We start from the raw sequence: 18,226 nt of genomic DNA, 5'->3' as shown, positions 1-18,226 counted from the left end.
TGTGTGGTCCTACTGTTTACACATCATCCACATTTGTCCCCTTCAGTGTTGTTCATCAAAATATTCTAGAAGATGACTCGTTTCTTTCTGAATTCTTCAGAACCTTTGTCTGTTGGTTAACTCTTTATGTCAAGAAAATATAAATATGCTTTGAATGTGTGTTCCTTTTGGCTTTAGCATCATTTACTGTGTGAATATTTTGCTTGTATGTGAAATACCTAAGGGTTTGAGAACTGATGTGGTACATTGTAACAATCATCTGTAAATGTGACTAGTTATAGTTGGTCTTCAGTCCATATCCACTCCATGAAGCTTTATCTCTTTTTTTTAAATTCTGTTTTGCTAGTTCTCAACCATGTTTTCAATTCCTTTTATGTTGTATTTGCTTATTTTTTGGATTAAGTGTACCCAGGAATTGAAAACTTGTATGAGATCTCCAAGCTCATTATTTGCCTTCAGCACCCATCTCCAACCTTCCCATCCTCCACCATGATATCTATGTAATGTTTGTCTCCTACCTCCAGATTCTCTGTTAGTCATCCATGTCCCTCCACATCCACCTTCTTTAGGCTTCTGTAGACAATATGGTGATGTGGCCTCTTAATAAGACCTATAATCTACTGGATTTAGGGTGCAAATGCTGATTTGTACCTTAAGGACTTCTTTTCCATTTTTTGTATAACCTGTTTACTCTAAAGCAGAAATTAGCCCACAATAAACCAATTATTTAGCACCATTCTGACTGAACACTCAATTTTGCAATAGCATTAGTGCACCCAGGCTTAAGAAATCACACTGAAGAAAGATGAGCATTCTGGCAATCTGTTTAAAAAAATGATTAAAACTATTAACTCCCTTTTAACACAGAGGCTGCATACTAGGAGTAGGTTCACTGCTGGCACAGGAGGCTCTATATGGAATTCTTGCATATATTACATTACAAACAATGGAAGTAGGACTGTGGTGAGTATTTCCCAGTGTCCAACTGGCAAACAAATCCGCACCACAGAAGGAAGGTCTACTGCTTACATATTTTCCTCTTCACCCCCAACCCCCAGTGCACCTCTTCCAATTTCCAAGCATCAGAGACTGACTGGCTTTGGCATGTGTCCTTTTATCTACCAATATGTTAGTCAGTCTCCAGTCAGGATACAAGTAGGAGGATCATTAAGTTAAATTAAGACAGAAGTACTGCTTTATTTTTAACCTCATAATCTTATTTGATTTTCATCTTAGCTGGCTTCATACAGTGGTATGGTTCAAGAATCTGCATATAATTCTGTTATCCTTTATTCTTATCATGCACTGAATACAAAATGTTCTCATTGTCCAGTTAAATGCAATTCTGTTTTGAGCAGGTTGTTAGCTATGCCAGAAAAACAAACTATCCAGCCATTATGACATAACAAAAAAATGTTGTGGCATTAATGGGAGCTCTTGTATTTCAGAGGAAATAATTTCTAAATATGAAACAAAGGCTCCATCCCAAGTTCCCATCTTCCTATCTTTCTGCACATTCTGCTTTGACATGGGTCAGATTTTACATTTATGCTGACAACAGTCAGATCTATTTCTCTGGCACTATCATTGATTTGTAAACCATCTCTGTGTTGTCTGTCTGCTTATCTGACAACAGCCTTCTTCAGCTTGTTATTCTGTTCATTTCCTACCAAACATCAACAGTCTGGCTCCTGATTCCAACTCTCTCCCCCCAATTCACTCAAACTGAATCTGACACTAAGCTTCAAATTCCTAATGCTAAACAATATCAACACCCACTGCTTCCATGTTTTGCGGTTTCCTACCATTGCTGTTGCGGCACATCCTCAGACAAAACCACATCGCACCTAAATTAGTTCAGTGCTAGCTTTGCTAGGCTCTTGAGATCCACCCCTACATAAAGAGCAGTTAGTCTACATTTTAACTCTTGCTGAGTCCAGTTATCTGTATTGTCCCATCCTTGGCAACCATCAGCAACAACATGGAGAATTCAAGTTTCCTCATTGTCCACAAACCTGTTCATAGCTTTGACTCTCCTTACTTCTCTAGTTTTCTGCTCTGTGCACATTCTTAACTGAACCCCTCCCATTTTTCCATCATTGATGCAGAGCCTCCACTCAATTTTAGTCCACTGATACCCCTTCTAGCTAATTCTTTCACTTCTCCAAATGCCATATCAAAGCCTTTGACCAACCATTCAACTGATTCCACCAGTACTTCATCAGTCCTCACTGCAAGCTTTGTTTTTTGGCCTACTGAGATATTTTGTTGTTAATGACAATCTTGAACATAAGTTGTTAAAAACAACGCATCTGTGACAATATTGGAGGAAAATAAAAATAAGATGGAAGGAGCAATGTTGTAAAAGACTCTCAAGACAAAGTGGAGAGCAGAAGGGACATAGAATATGTGAAGAGATGAGCCCAGAGGTCTTCATGGTAGCTTTTGAGATTGAAGAAGACATGGAGTACAGAGAGAAGAACAGACAGAGAAAAGGAGAACTAATGAGTAGGAAAGATGCAGAAAAAGTAAATGTGATGAATTGGAGCAAACGAGAGCCTGGGATGAGAGTGATAAAACCACTAGAAAAGAATCATGTCAATCAGGAGGATAGACATGGAATACAGAAAGAGAAAGAACATGGAATAAACCATAAAAAGTAAAGCATGCCAAAGTATAGAAAAAATGAATGACTAATGGACTAAAGGTGTTCCATTGAAAAAATAGTGCAATTTTAAATAGACATTACAGATAGGATATGTGCAAGTTAGAGATTTAAATAGGAATTAACCGCTGAATCATTCTGAACATGCAAGATTATATTTCTGAGCAGGTACTTGTGGATAAATGAAATATGGCAGTCCCCATATTTTCTTAACATGATTTAGCAAAGTAATAGCAAAATATATTTTTCGTGCTGTTGGATGCAGAAAATTGAGCACCAAAATGAAAATGTGCAGTGATACTTAAGACGAGAAAATGAGAAGACCGCAAAAAAAAGCTGTTAACAATGAGTAGATCCTAAGTATAAAGATTTCAGTCATACAAGGACATGCTGACTTGCATCAAAACCTAAATGTGGGTAAGAGTGACAGTTTTTCTAAAACCTGAGGTATAGAGATGGTCAAATTGCATTAATATATTCCCTTCTCTTTCTGCTCTGCTGCCTTATTTATAACCTTTTTTCTGCAGGTCAGAGCAGCAACATCATGAATTAGAAACAGGTTAATATTCCCTATCTTATGAGTGACATTTCCATTTTCCTCCTGAGATAAACCTTGTAGACTTTCAGTTAGATGGATGACCCAGTGATTGAAACAGACAACATTGTATTAATTGTTGCAAAATTATGGGACATGCCCACAAAATTGAACTGGGAAAATTCTAAAATCATTTCATGAAGGATTCTCACAGTTAACACATTTGTATTTATTCAGCTGCAGCTGGATTAGAACCTAAATCCCATATGAAAGGACAGTGAGTTAGCAGAAAAACACCATCATCTCTCCTGATATTTTTTAATACACATTCACAAATTACTCTTCCATTTTGGCATAGTCTGTCCACTTACATTTATATACCTGTTAAATCAGGATTAACTTGAAATCATCATGGGTTTTCACTGGTTGATGCTTAGTCAAGGAAACAAGATATTGGATTGTATTTTCTTATTTGGTTTATATCCACCCAAATATACTGAACTCAATACTTGCATGGCATATGAAGTGGTTTCACTCTGAGTTGCTCCCACCTTCTGTTCAAACTGCCTGTGCCAAATGCTTTCTTTTGCATGTAAGTTAATGATGTTTCTTGAATGATGTTGTAGCTTGCAATAAAGTCAATTAAGTGTCCAAAAGAGCTCCTCCCAACCTGGGTGAGCTGGTCAATGTTCTGACCATATAAAACTAAGTGTATGGATCCTAAATGATCCAGATTTAGCTATTGTTCTTTGTATTGTTGGTTAAACCACACCAAGGCATCAGCAATTGGTCACTCAAATCCATCCAGGATCTTGGCAATCGAAAACTACCTACTGATGGCAGCTGAAATACCTGCATGTGTGAACGTAAATGAGAAAGCAGAACTGGCTATTAAGTTAAAAACAGAAAATGCTGGAAATACTCAGCAGGTCAGGCCACATCTGTGATAAGAGAAACAGGGTTAACATTTCAGGTTGAAGACCCTTCATTAGAACTCTGTTTTTGTTTATTTTCACTGGCTGTTAAGTTGATGGGTACAAATAGCTTACTACATTACCACATTTGAAAGAAGGTCATAGAGCAAATTACCAAAGAATAGGTGGCATTTTTCAAAAGGAATCACTAGAAGAACCAGCTGCTTCAGGTGGAGACAGAAAATAAGAACTCCAGTCATTTAGAGAGGCCTTGCAAACAACTTTCTGGACCAAGTAATTTAGGCCATGATGAGTTAATACCTCTCTGGGCTCTTTTCCTTCCTTCAAAACATCTCCCTTTATTTGGTTACTGGCATGGCACATATAATTCACGGCATTCTTTGTAAAACGCGGAAAAGGCAACTATTTTGGAAATAGAAAGAGAACTCCAAGCCTCCTCAGATGAGTATTTTTGGTTTGTGTCCAATTTTCCCAGATTAGGTGGGAGAAGGAAGGTTATCACAGTTGCTGTAAATAAGAGATCATTGACTAATTTGCTTAGTACATTTCTGAAATGTTGGAATGTACTCTAACATGCAAAAACACATGCCAGTTGCAGAAACAAGGATGCTAGTGAGAACTGACCTCAATGGTGGATGGAAGACCCAAGTTACATCTTCCCATTTCTTAAGTAGTTCCTTTAGCTTAAGGACAATTTGCTTCCACTCCAGTTCTGTGGGTTCTGAAGTGATTAATGAAACCAGCATGGGACCCTCAGACTCTTCCACAGATGGGGCAGGTGGTGATTGACCAGGTGGGTGGATGGGTAGTATGGAAGGTGGTGTGATGCTGGGTTTCTGTTTGCGACTGATAAAAAACGTTGACGTACTCAATGCTATACTGGATACTTCATTTCCACTTCGAGTGGCCACAACCGATGATCCCCAGAAACAAGGATATTAATTGTTTTTAGGGGGCTATGAGGACATCTTTGAAGTGATTTCTCCCTTTTCTTCATGACAGAGTTTGGAGTAGATTGTCCATTTTAGGAGTCTGGTGTTGGGCTTGCAAATGTGGTTTGTCCATTAGAGTTGGTTGAGGAAAATCAGCCTGATGTTGGCTCATTTACCCTGTAGATAGATTTGGAGGATTTTGCAGAAACTGTATTGATTGCTCATCTCCAGCCCTTTGGGATGCCTGATGTAGCTGTTTCGTGTTTCTGGAACAAACAGGATGGTGGAGATCATCGGCGTTTTCTGACAGAGAAGTCAATAGCCTGTTCACAGGTGTCATTCATTTTGGACTTCAGTATAGACTAGGCACTGTTGACACTCTGCAGCTACTGTTGGTTGGGAGTTATCGAGGAGGCACTGACCATGGTCAATTTTCTTTAAGAGGTCTTTTAGACCTTTGACATTCAAGTTCTTATGGTAGCATTTCTGTTGCTACTGTTGTTTTAGGGTCAGGTCAATGAAGGTAATAGGGTGAATTCTCTGTGATGCAGGTCTTCCAGTTCCTCGCTTGGAATAATGATATTATCTATTAGGTACTGGTGCCAGGATCAAGGGTGATGTCAAGAGATCCATTATTTGTCTCTGTGATGAAATAGGCTGTTGTTTATGACAAGGTTGTGTTCCAAGCATTTACTCAGGAGGAGAACTCCACTGGGGTTAGTTTTTCCCAATCCCTCCTCACCAATCACACTTTGCCAAAGGATTATGTCTTTTCTGACTCTGGCATTGAAATGCCTAGGAAGATCAGTTTATCTCCCTCTGGGATGCAGGCTAGGATTTTCTCAGGGTTGGAATAAAAATCATATTTGGCCTCATATATAGTTTTCAGGGTTGGGGCATAAGCACTGATGACTGGGATCTGGTTTTGAGAACCATCTCAAAGTGATGCATTTTGCTTAACAAAAAAAAATCAAGTTTCCTTCTAAAACATACTGGACGATGATTGGTTTGATGCTCTATTGTGAATGAAAGCAGCACTGCCTAGTACATTCAGCACATACAGTTCATTTGGTGGAACCAGCCCATGCAGACATGAATGCATCCCTCAAGTAGCCTCACATCTCTATTCACATAATTCTCCATTCCTTTCTCCCCACAATGCTTAACTAGCCTCCCCTTCAATGCACCAGCACTGTTCGCCCAAAGCACTCCCCAGGGAAGAGTTCTGCATTCTTACCAATTGGAGTAAAGATGTTTCTCTTGAGTTCCCCATTTCATTGTTGGTTGCTTTCCTACTAACCTGGAAATGGGTTTGTAGATTTCATGCTGTCTAAAGTACTGAGTATGACAGCAGTCTGTGATGCAATCTATGGCAATACAAAATGCGGCCTTGAGAAGAAATATAGTTTTAAGAGGAGAGTCCTTTAAGCTGGGGAATGATATTAGTTACCATGTTACCACCCATTGTTACTATTAACTGGTTTCTAGGTTAAATATAGTTATTGTGAAGTAAAGCTTCTTCCATACCATATCCTGTAAATGCTCCCAGTTTAGTTTTAACCTTGGTGAAGGAATGGGGACATCAATGTACCCTGACTCCAGTGTATTCCATTCCCCATAATATTCCTTAGAGCCTAAATGAGCAGAACTGTCAATAAATAATGATGATGGATCTCAGATCTGAATCTTAACTGTTTCTCTTTCCATAGATACTGTGTAACCTGTTGAGTTTTTTCAGCATTTTCTGTTTTCATATCAATTGCTTATATTCTGGAAATATTGCTAAAGTCTGCTCAAATTCACCTCACCACATGGAGCAAAAGGAAATAATTTTACGTCAGTCTCATCTAGATTTGATTCTGATGCATAAAGTTGAAACAACAGGGGACTGAATCTATCAAGCCATCTTTACCATCTTAATCAGTATGCAAGACAAATTTTTCACTGTACTTCGGTACAAGTGACAATAATAAACCAATACCAATAATTGCAATTTATTCTTAAGCAGAGTAATATAGTTTTCACTTCTTCTTGAGCTTGAGTTCTTAAGTCACTGTCATGCAATAAATGCTGTTTTCTCCTCTCTCTGCAAAACGGCAGGCATCTGTGTGCATGGGCGTGAGCTAATTTCCAATCCCATTTGAGGTCAGGTCTGATTGCTGATGAAAACTAGTTGGCACTGAGGAGCATTTCACACATGAGCTGACTAAGCTTCAACTACATGTGTCATACCCAAGAGGAGAGATAAAGTCATCATCCTCATGGTTGACTGCTGGAAACTTTTCTGTTTTAATTTTGATCAATCTTCAAATCTGTTTTGAGGCTAAGTAAGATTTGATGTATAAAACCTCACAGGAATATTCCCAATGTAGAAGATTCATAATCTTAAATTTAGAGAGCATTTTTTTTCCTTCATAAACCATTTCTCCAAAGAATACAGAAGATTATGTCATAGTATGGACTAACTTGCAACCAGATGGAATTTAAGGCAGTTTTATATTAGTGAAGTGCAGGGTCGTGAGGTCTCCCTGTAAACTGCATTCTTTAAAGTAAGTAGCTAAGTCTGCAGAGAGCCATTAAGCACCCACCAATTCTCCCATTTTTGTGTGGATCTGGTCAGTGTTGTGCTGTTCACTAGCTTAAAACACTGAAATATGTGGGAGAGTTATTAGCTTTAGCCTTTTGATACAAGAGTCTCTGAGTCTATCATTATCGTAACTCAATGACAGATTCATAGACCCATTTTTCTGAGCAATCCTATATCAGGTATAGCTTTGATTGAATGCACAGTGATGCTCCCTCACATTTTACCTTATCAAGCATTCCCATGACATTATGGTGTGGGTTAGCTGCAGAGTATTATCCTACAAGAGCTATAGTTTTGCAAGTCAGATGCACCTGCATCAGACTGAAACATGCCTTAATCCCAGTGTCAGAATGGTACTTTGCACAATGCCACAATAATATTTGCTACATCAATGTTTCTCAAGACTTGGATGATAAAATTGACAATTCAGTGGAAATGGTGTTGAATTATAGGCGGCTGTATAATGGGACCAGCCTTAATAATGGATCAAATGCACTTCACATGTGACTTGTGCAGCTGTCAGCAAAGTGGCCTTTCAAGCCTTAGCTCCTGGACTGGAACAAAGCTTTGAAGATGAAAGAAGAGTGTTCTTTATTCACTAAACCATCTGGTTGCCATTATATTTTTCATTACCAAGAAATGTCCTTGGTTCGAGACCTATAATTCTGACCCATGGCCAGGGGCATTCAGACACAAAAGATAACCATCAACCTGCTAAATTTGAAACTACCTTTACATGTCTGTCAACATACGCTAACTATAATCTTGAATCTATAATCTTGTGCTCACATTGGACATGGGAGTCAATTTATTTGGAAGTTCATTCTTGATGGAGATGTTGATTTGTGTCTTGTTAAAATATGATCTATTAAGATGCTAAAAAACCTTTTCTGGCTATTTTGTCTTTTCCTGTGATATCTTTGTTGCTGCTCATTTGGTTTTCTGTAAATGCTCCCCTATTTCTAATTCCATTTATCTTTCTAGTGCACTTTGTATTTTTATTAGGGAATTCTTGAAGGATGAATGGAATTAATGAAAATGTGTCAACTTGGACACTCAATCTCTGCTCATTTAAATTGAATAAATTGGTGGTGGTGTCCTTTAATTTTGTCCTTTTAAATTGCACCTCTCCTCAAAAGGCACTTCCTCCTTGCTGGGATACTGTTCTACAGCACTGATTGTCTTTGTTCTTTTCTCAAGTGGCTATTATTTATGCCTGGCACTGAGTGCTGACAGGTTATTTTACCAAGGAAGCAAGAGAATCAGACCACGCCTGTTTCTGCCCTGACCTATCATTAGTTCAGATGTTGTTGTAGTAGTGATTGCTGAAGAGTGCTTCAGCAGTTTCCAGTTTGTAACCCAAAGGCACATTGGGTGGCCTTTAAGCATCTGTCAACATCCCCATTGAAACACATAACTCTGACACTAGAAAAGCAAAACAACTGCTGCATGTTTGAAATGAGAACAAGAAGAGCTAGAAATATTTGGGTTGGGCAACATCTGTGGAGAGAGAAACAAAGTATTTCAGATGAATTACCTCTCTTCAGAATGGTTACTGTTCATGTTGTTCATTGAATAAATAAGTTATGTGCTTTTGCAACCATAAGCAGGTTTACAATTTTAACTTAATGCTTCAATTTGACCTAGTAGCCTGTGCTATTCGATATTGGAATATAATGATTTGTCTCAGACTAATGAACATTCAAAGTGGAAAAGGAGTATTTGAGATGGTATTGGTAACCTTAAATCTGTGTATCAGAAGCACAGAAACCCTGTGTAAGCAGTGTAAGGAATGCTCCGCCTCACAAACTATTCATCCACCCACTCAATCAGGCACCTCCCGCCCTGTCCATGGAAAAGTCTGAGGTTCCCACATTGGCCACCTCAGAACCCACAAAAAAGGGTGGAAGCAAATCATCCTCGACCCCAAGGGATTGCATAACAAGGAGAAGAAGGAAGAAATAATAACAATTTGGCATCAGACAAGTCCAGTAAACGTGGGGCTGTCATTTACAAAGCAAGTCAGCTCTCCACAATTTATATTAATAATTTAGAATGAAAAGGTAGACTATCCAAATTTGTTTCTGCTGTTGGTACAAAGCTAGATGGGAAGGTGAGAATGAGAAGTATTCATGTGGTTTGCAAATGCTTAGAGAGTGAGTAAGAAAGTACAGATGGAAAATAATGTGGGTAAATATGAGGTTGATCACTTTGGGGGAAGAATAGCACAAAATAAACACTGAGCAACTGATAAAATATGAGGTATAGAGAGGGTGTGGAAACTAAACATACAAGTACAGTAAACAATTAAGGCAAACGGTATACTATTGTTGCAAACTTGTTAGAGTAAAAACACAAGTAAGTCTTGCTGAATTTGAAGGCTTTGGTTATATCACACCTGCAGTACTGTGTGCAGATTGAGTCTTTACACTTGAGGAGCAATCTTAGAATCAGTGTGGCATAGATTCACTGGGTTGATCCCTGGGATGAGGGTTTTGCCTTTCATTCGCAGCAGTTTAGAGGAATGAAAGTGATCTCATTGAGATATACAAGATATTGAGAGAACTTGACAGGATAGATTCTGAGAGTTGCTCTCTCAGTCATTTTTCGTCTTATTACGATGTAGGTTTTACAGCACTGCAGATTACTAAATGTTCTAATTGGAATAGATTGGTTGCTGTACAAATGTTCAGAGATGGTCCTCAAAGAAACTTAAGTATTTGAACATGTCACACTATAATCAGTGTTACAAGCATAGAACTATTTGAGAAAGAATGGACAGGAGCAAGGTAGAATAATATAAAAGATTTTTAAAGCTGTTCATAATGGTGGCTTTTTGGAAATTTTGTGTTTATTTTGAAAAGTCAATATTTGCTCCTGAGAAGAATTTTCTATACTTCTAGTTGAGTTGGAAACTCTTAGCTGAACTGCCTTAATATACTTAAGTGATTCCTACATGTCTGTATCTTTCACTATAGAATTAAGTCTTTGAACACAGAACCTCATCCCACACTCGATCAACATTGCAAAAAACAGATTATCGGAGCATGCTTTGTTCAATCTGGCAACCAATTCTCCTACTAGAATGACAACTCTTCATTGGCTGGAAAATGCTTTTGGTGGGAAAGTAAAAGCTGTGATACAAATTCAAATCTGTCACCAGATGCACATTACAATTATCATAATAATAAGTTGCCTTATTCCACAAAAACAGAATAAGATTTAATGCACACATTTTGTCAGGTGCTCACCAGCTTCACTTTTAAAAATGGTGAATCCTTCTGCAGTGGATGCTGGACAAGTTGCCATTCCCTCTGAAAACGGACAAAACACTTGGTAGGAGACCAGGGAAAGTATTATAAGCCAACCTGATGTCCTTTTCAAATCATCTGTACATTTGCATTTTTCAGCAAGAATCTGATAGGTGGAGTAACTTCAGGCCAGTCAGCCTAACATCGATGGTGAGCAGCATTTAGAGTGACACAAACAAGGACAATCAAAGCAATATTGTTAATGGATGGTCATCTTTTAGTGACCACAAGGCAATATGCAGCAGGGTTCTGAAGAGCTATTAAGTCCCTTGCCTTTTGTCCCATGTATTAATGATTTAAACTTAAGCGTGTGGGCTATGATTAAGAGGTTTGCATATGGTTCCAAACCCATTAGTGAGGAAGAAAGTTGAAGGCTGCAGTAAGATATTACCAGACTGATTGTTTGGTAAAGTAGCAAATGAAATGTATTGCAGAGTAGTACAAAGTAATGCATTTGGGGATGGCAAAGAAAGCAAGAGAATGCATGATAAATGGCAAGATACTGAGTGGTGTAGAGTTATAGAGAGTCTTGGACTGAGTCCCCAGATCCCCTGAGATGGCAGAACATGTACGAAAGGTGGTTAAGAAATCATTTGGAATACATCTCCTCTGAGACATGGTCAATGAAAGAAGAGCGGGGAGATCACATTAGAATTATATAAAACACATAAAACTTACCTAGCCAGGGACCAAGAATACAAAGTAGGATGACACTCACTTTAAGACAGCATGGAGACAGTGACCAAATGGCCTCCTTCTGTGCTCTAAATTTAAGATTCTATGGAGTTAAGATTGCATTTATTTTCTCTGTAACACTAATCTTTCTCCTTATTTAATGTCATGGTTGGATTCAAGGGAAACATTTCTGGCATGCTTTAAGGAGTATACAATCAGCTCACATTGTTTTTCTAACTCTCTCACAGGTAGCTGACCAGCTTCCCTGGGTAACATTGATAATGCAAGATTGCTTTGCCTGAAGATGGAAACACTTGAATCTGAATTAACCTGCCCAATTTGTCTGGAGTTATTTGAAGACCCTCTGCTTTTGCCGTGTGCCCATAGTTTGTGTTTCAACTGCGCCCATCGAATCCTCGTCTCTCACTGCACCTCCAACGAGACGATCAAATCAATTGCTGCCTTCCAGTGTCCAACTTGCCGGTATGTTATATCTCTGAACCACCGTGGCTTGGAGGGGTTGAAGAGGAATATAACTCTGCAGAACATTATTGATCGCTTTCAGAAAGCTTCACTGAGTGGACCCAATTCCCCCAGTGAATGCCGCCGTGAACGACCCTACAAGGATCCCGTCACCATGTCCTCAGAGAGGGTCCAGTGCCAGTTCTGTGAGCAAGAGCCACCACGGGATGCAGTCAAGACCTGCGTGACCTGCGAGGTCTCCTACTGTGACCGGTGCCTTAGGGCCACCCATCCTAACAAAAAACCATTTACTGGCCACCGGCTGATTGAGCCAACCCCGGACTCCCACCTGCGTGGCCTAATGTGTCTGGAGCACGAAGATGAAAAGGTGAATATGTACTGTGTCACGGATGATCAGCTGATCTGTGCCTTATGCAAACTTGTAGGACGTCACCGGGAGCATCAGGTTTCCTCACTGAGTGATAGATATGACAAGCTTAAGGTACAGTATATGGAGCTTCACTATGAATGACCAGGCTATTTGGTCTATTTAATCTCATCCTTTCTTGCAGAATTTTAATCTTCCCATTTCATCTCTTATTGGCTACTGAAATAAGTAGATAGGACCTTGATTAAGTATCCTATGCTGAAGGATGATCAATCCAATAATGCAGGACTTCAAATTACTGCATTACAGTATCAGCCTAAATAATGTAGCCAAATTCTGGCACTGGGTACTTAGATGACCGTGTCAATTGTTGCTGTTAATTTAAATGCTTTTTCAACAGAATTGCTAGAGTGCCAGCAACTGGACATCATAGATAATTAGGAAAATGAAGCAGTGAACTGCTGAAATGTTTATTTTTACTTCAGTCCAGAAGAATGCTGAAATCAGATTCCACAGGTATTTTCTAGAGGGAATTGGAAAAACTTGGAGCTTTTTGAAAGATTTAACACAGCAGCACAGCAGTTATGTTGCTGTTTCTCAGCTCCAGCAGCACAGGTTCAATCTTGACCTTCAGTGCTGTCTCTGTGGAGTTTGCACATTCTCCCTGTGACCATTTCGGCTTGCCATGGGTGCTCCAGTTTCCTCCCATATCCCAAAAACATGGCGATTGGTAGATTAATTGGTTACTTTAAATTACCCCTACCATAGGTGGGTGGCAGAAGAATCAAGAATTAAAAGGATGTGAGAGAGAATGAGAGAAATAAGTGGGGGTAGGAGATTGATTAGATTGCTCTGAGAGCCAGTATGGATTCAATGAGAAAAATGGCATCTTTTAATGTTGAAAAGAAATATGAGATATATAAGATTTGGGAAACGTTATTTGAATTGTAGTAATATGACAGCCGTTGTAAAAAGCCAACACAGACATGAAGGAGTAAAAGGCTTTCTCCAGAGCTTTACATGATTCTAGGACTTTGCAAAGATTATAAATCTTGATTGAGGTAGGGGTTGGAATAACAAATGGTAACATTCCAAATGTCTGTTTGCTGATGAATATTAATTGAACTTTAATAATAGTCTATCTCATAAGATTAAACAGAAAAATAAAAACTTAGCCAATGTTTATTAAAAATAAAAATATATCTTGGCCTACAATAAAATTGGATTGTATGATGCAGTCTCAAACAGATGGAAATTCTGTTTTCAAAGATGAGAAATGCAGCCAATTTACAGATCCCTTTTCATGGTTTAAGTGAGCATTACAGCCTGATTTCAAAACAAGCCTTCGGAGTATTTCAGCAAGTTAATAAGTAGAATTGACAAAACACAACAGTGTCTGCAGCAGATTATATATTAATCATTTTTATTTATAAATATCACTTTGCTGTATTTTTCATGAAAAATAGTTTTTAATATCTGAATGATGCATTATTTCTCATTCCCCACCCTTGACTCCATTTCTTTAACACAGTCCAAGAATGACAAGCACTAATAAAAAGCACATTTGTTTATTGTACTTCACTATTGCCGAAGGCCTTGATGGGGGAGAGTGGGGTGGGCTTGGATGTTGATCTATGTAGCATGGTACTCAAGTACCAAATGAGAGAAGAAAAACTATGCAATCGAAACTGCAGCACTGTGCACTGTATTATTTATTTGAATTATAACTAAGATCAGAAAGCTTATCTTGTACATGGTGCGCTCTAACTTGCATTGAATTTTGAAGATTGCCACATTGAGAATTGTACATGTTTCTGTATTTATTTGTAAAACCACATGGTGTCGAGCAGTCGTTAAGGGCTGTTGAATGGTCATTAACCACATTTTGAGTGCTAATTAACCGCATTTTTTTCCCATAATGATGCCTGAGACAAAACAGGAGGGATTTATAAAACCAAAACGTTTTGTTAAATTGCCACGCAATTCTGCTTTTCTACTTTATCCCAGTAATTTCAATCCCCAGAGCATGGCAGATTCCAAAAGTTCATAACCCTTCAAGAAGCTTTTCTTTACCTCAGTCCTAAATAAACATATCCCCTAATTCTTAAGACTGTTCTGCCTGGTTCTAGACTTCCCTCCCAGTACCAAATGAATCAAGCCTTTCAATCTTTTATATGTTTCAAACAGATGACCTCTAATTTTTCCAATATTTGGGAAGAAAAGGCCTAATCTACTCCATTTCTCTCTCATTGGACAATAGGTAAACTTCAGAAATCAACCCAGTAACCTTTGATGCACCCCAATTAAGACAAGTGCATCCTTTATTAGATAATAGATCAAAATTGTGCACAGAACTCCAGGTATGGCTTCACCAAGGCCCCTCGTAATTGGAATGAAACTTCTTCATTCTTATACTCAAATCCATTTATGATAAAGTCTACCCTACCATTTGTGTTCCAAGTTGCTTGCTTAACTTGCATGTTAACTTTGTTATTAATGCACAGTCACACCCAGCACTCTCTGAATATCAACTTCCACAACCTCCTGTGCAATCCAATAAAACAATATTCTACTTATTTCCTTACCAATACAGATAACATCACATCTAAATGCCATCGAAGACATTCTTGCTCATTCATTTTTCATGTCTCTATTCCCTTTGATGCCTCCTCACAGTTTATTTCCCCACTTCACCATGCATTATCTGTAAACTTGGGCTACATTTTGCCTCTCTTCCATGTCATTAATACATGTTCTCCAAAATTGAGGTCTAGGTACTGATCCTTGCAGTACCCTACCAGTCGCAGTCCACCATCCCAAAATTATTTGTTTACTCCCTAAACTAATCCTAAATCACAGTTAATTTGAGCCTAAATCCCAGATACCGCGTGTGGCACCTTTCTTGAATACTTTTTAAAATCAAAGTACTCTGTATGTTCTGGTTCTTCCTTATTTACTTACAACTCGCTAAGTTCTGGCAGCTTAATCAGACACCCTATGCCTTTCATAAATTTAGCTTGTCTCTACTAAGCCTCTTATATCTTTGTGCCCAACCAATGCATATATACACTGATCCCTTCCTTTTAATTTAATAGTATCCTTAGCTTCCCTTCTAAGTGATGATTGGACTGGTTTTTCCATCGTTCATTTTATTCCTCATAGGATTTGCTATGAATTATGAGGAAGCTAGCACCTGTTTTAGAGCCTTTTGGTGAAGCTTGCAATTAATTTATTTTAGCTAACACTGCAATCAACTTAACAAATTATTAAAAATAAAATTATTGGGAACTAGGAAAAACGGGAGTTCTCCCTGGCATAACAGAGCTTGTGATTGGCCACATGTCTCTCATTCCATTCTCCCCACCTCTGGCTTTTGCCTGGAGGCTGGTAGAGCCATGATATTCATCTCATTAAAGTGGCCTGTGGGAGGGCCTTCAGGCGGCAGTAATCCATTTGATTAGAGTGGAGTCCTAAGTGTTGGCTGGCCTCACGCCTGCCAGTGGTCTTCAATCACGCCTGAAAACTGGCCACAACCAATTTTACCCCTTCACTTTTAAAGCAAGAGCAACAGTTGGCATTTTTCCTCCAAAAAATTGGAAATGCTGCACAAGAAAACAGTAAATATAATTTTATCAAACATCAAGCGAACTTTGTTCGAACCTACAGTTCAAGGAGTTCAATAAATTGGTGCTGCAGTGAAAATGGATAGCTTTCTTCAATTCTATCTGATCAGATAAGAGGAAAATCACAAGTGCTCTGCTGTTGGCTCCAAGGGCGGATGATAATGCCGAACATTTTGCCAGTCTACATTAATCCTATTTCCCTGCATTAGGACCGTTTCCTTCTCCACCTTTGTCTATTTACGTACCTGTCTAAATGCCTCTTAAACATAGTGACTGTATCTGATTCCACCAGCATCTCTGGCAGCAAGTTCTAGCTATCAGCTTTTCCATCCATGAAAAAAAAATCCCCTGTAAAACTCTTTCCACTCACCTTAAAACTATGCCCTCCTCTGTTTAATACCCCTGGCATGGGGAAAATATTTTGACTATCTACCCTACCTATGCTTCTCTGAATCTGATAGACTTCTATCTCAGTCTCCTTGACTCCTGGGAAGACAATCCCAGCCTCTCCAATCTCTTCCCTTAACTAAAGTCCTCCAATCCAGTCAACATCCTGGTGAATCTCCTCTGCTCTCTCTCCAGCTCAATCATATCCTTCATAAAGTATGGTAGTCTGAACTACATACAATACTCCAATATGTTGTGGTTGTTTAGATGGAATTTAGCCAGGTCTGGAGAATAATTCTGTCAAATTAAGAGTTTTTTTTACTGTTGCAGGAAAGAATAGAATCTGTTGACTTGCTAAAAGTGGGGGGAAAATAAAGAAATAAACAGCTGAGAGATGAAGTCTGCATCATCATTTACGAAAATGGTCCTTGAGATGAGGAGAGGCACACTGATGCAGCCAGGGGAGTTGCTGCCTCACCATGCCAGAGACCCAAATTCAATCCTAATCTCAGATGCCATCTGTGCGAAGATTGCACATTCTCCCTGTGACTGCATGGTTTCCTCTGGGTGCTCCGGTTTCCTCTGGGTGCTCCGGTTTCTTCCTCCCAAACCCACAGATGTGCTGTTGGTAGGTTAATTGGCCACTGTAAATTGTCTCTTGTGTGTAGTTGAATAGTAGAATCTGGAGATAGTTGGTGAGAATGTGGGGAAAATAAAATGGGATTAGTGTAAATGGGTGCTTGATAGTCAGTGTAGACTCTGTGCCAAAGAGTCTGTTTACATGCTCTATGACTACAGTTACAAGGATAGATTGGGGAAGCTGTTTTCTTTGGAGAAGAGATGTCTAGGGGATATTTAATAGTGGTATACAAAATGATGAGGAGTCTAGACAGAGTGGTGGGATCTTCCCATTCATGGAGTGGTCAAGGACCTGTGTTCACAACTATAAAATAAAGGGGGAAGATAATTAAGAGGAAAAATCTTTTTACATAGCATGTGGTTAGAATCTGGAATGCATGGCCTTCAGTTGAGGTGAAGGTAGGTTTCATTGTGGTCTTCAAAAGGAAATGAATAAATACAAGGTGGAGAAAAATTTGCAAGACCATGGAGAAAGGGCCAGTGGCTGGAACTAGACAGTTACTGTGGTAGAGAGCTAATAATGGGTCAAGTGGCCTCCTTTAGAGCTGTAATCATTCTATGATTCCATTGTGATTGGCTCATTATGGCAGTGGCTCACTCGCATGCAAGCACGTGGCCATCATTTGGAGCTTCAAGATGTTTGTTAAGAGAGCAAGTGAGCTCCACTGATGATCAGTGAGTAAGTATGCTACCCAGATATAGTGGGCTTTGCAGACCAGGAAAGAAATAGTGTTGATTCCTGTCCTGTATTAATTTAGCTAGCATAAGTCAGAAGCTTGGAGTTGGTGCCTTTGAATGACGGAAGGAAGATAAACAGGTGCAGTCAAGGTTCCCACATCTGATTGCTAATTAATAGAAATTAACTGGTCATTGGCACCAAATTTGTGCTAACCTATGATGCCTACTTCTCCTTCCTCCACTTGAATAACCTTCTGGAATTTGGACTGGGAATTTTGGAGCTAGGAAATTGCTGACATTGCTCTTTGGGCTCCTTACACAGAATGGCCTCTTGGCTGAAGTATAAGAAAGCAGTGGTGTTTACGAATCCCCTTCCAGCAATTCAGCACTTTGAAGGATAAAGGGAGGA

General features: G+C 39.1%; 1 protein-coding gene across 1 annotated transcript in view; it reads left to right on the top strand.

Moving 5' to 3' along the window:
• Positions 1–18,226, top strand: part of mid2 (midline 2) — a 102,834-nt gene that overhangs the window by 3,606 nt on the left and 81,002 nt on the right. The window contains 1 exon segment of the mRNA XM_052022239.1: positions 11,889–12,604. Coding sequence (XP_051878199.1) covers positions 11,945–12,604 — 660 coding nt within the window. The 5' untranslated portion in view covers positions 11,889–11,944.

Source organism: Pristis pectinata, chromosome 8 (assembly GCF_009764475.1).
Source record: "Pristis pectinata isolate sPriPec2 chromosome 8, sPriPec2.1.pri, whole genome shotgun sequence".
Classification (NCBI taxonomy): domain Eukaryota; kingdom Metazoa; phylum Chordata; class Chondrichthyes; order Rhinopristiformes; family Pristidae; genus Pristis; species Pristis pectinata.
Note: the sequence above shows the minus strand (reverse complement) of the source record. Positions and strands in the feature narration are given on the sequence as shown.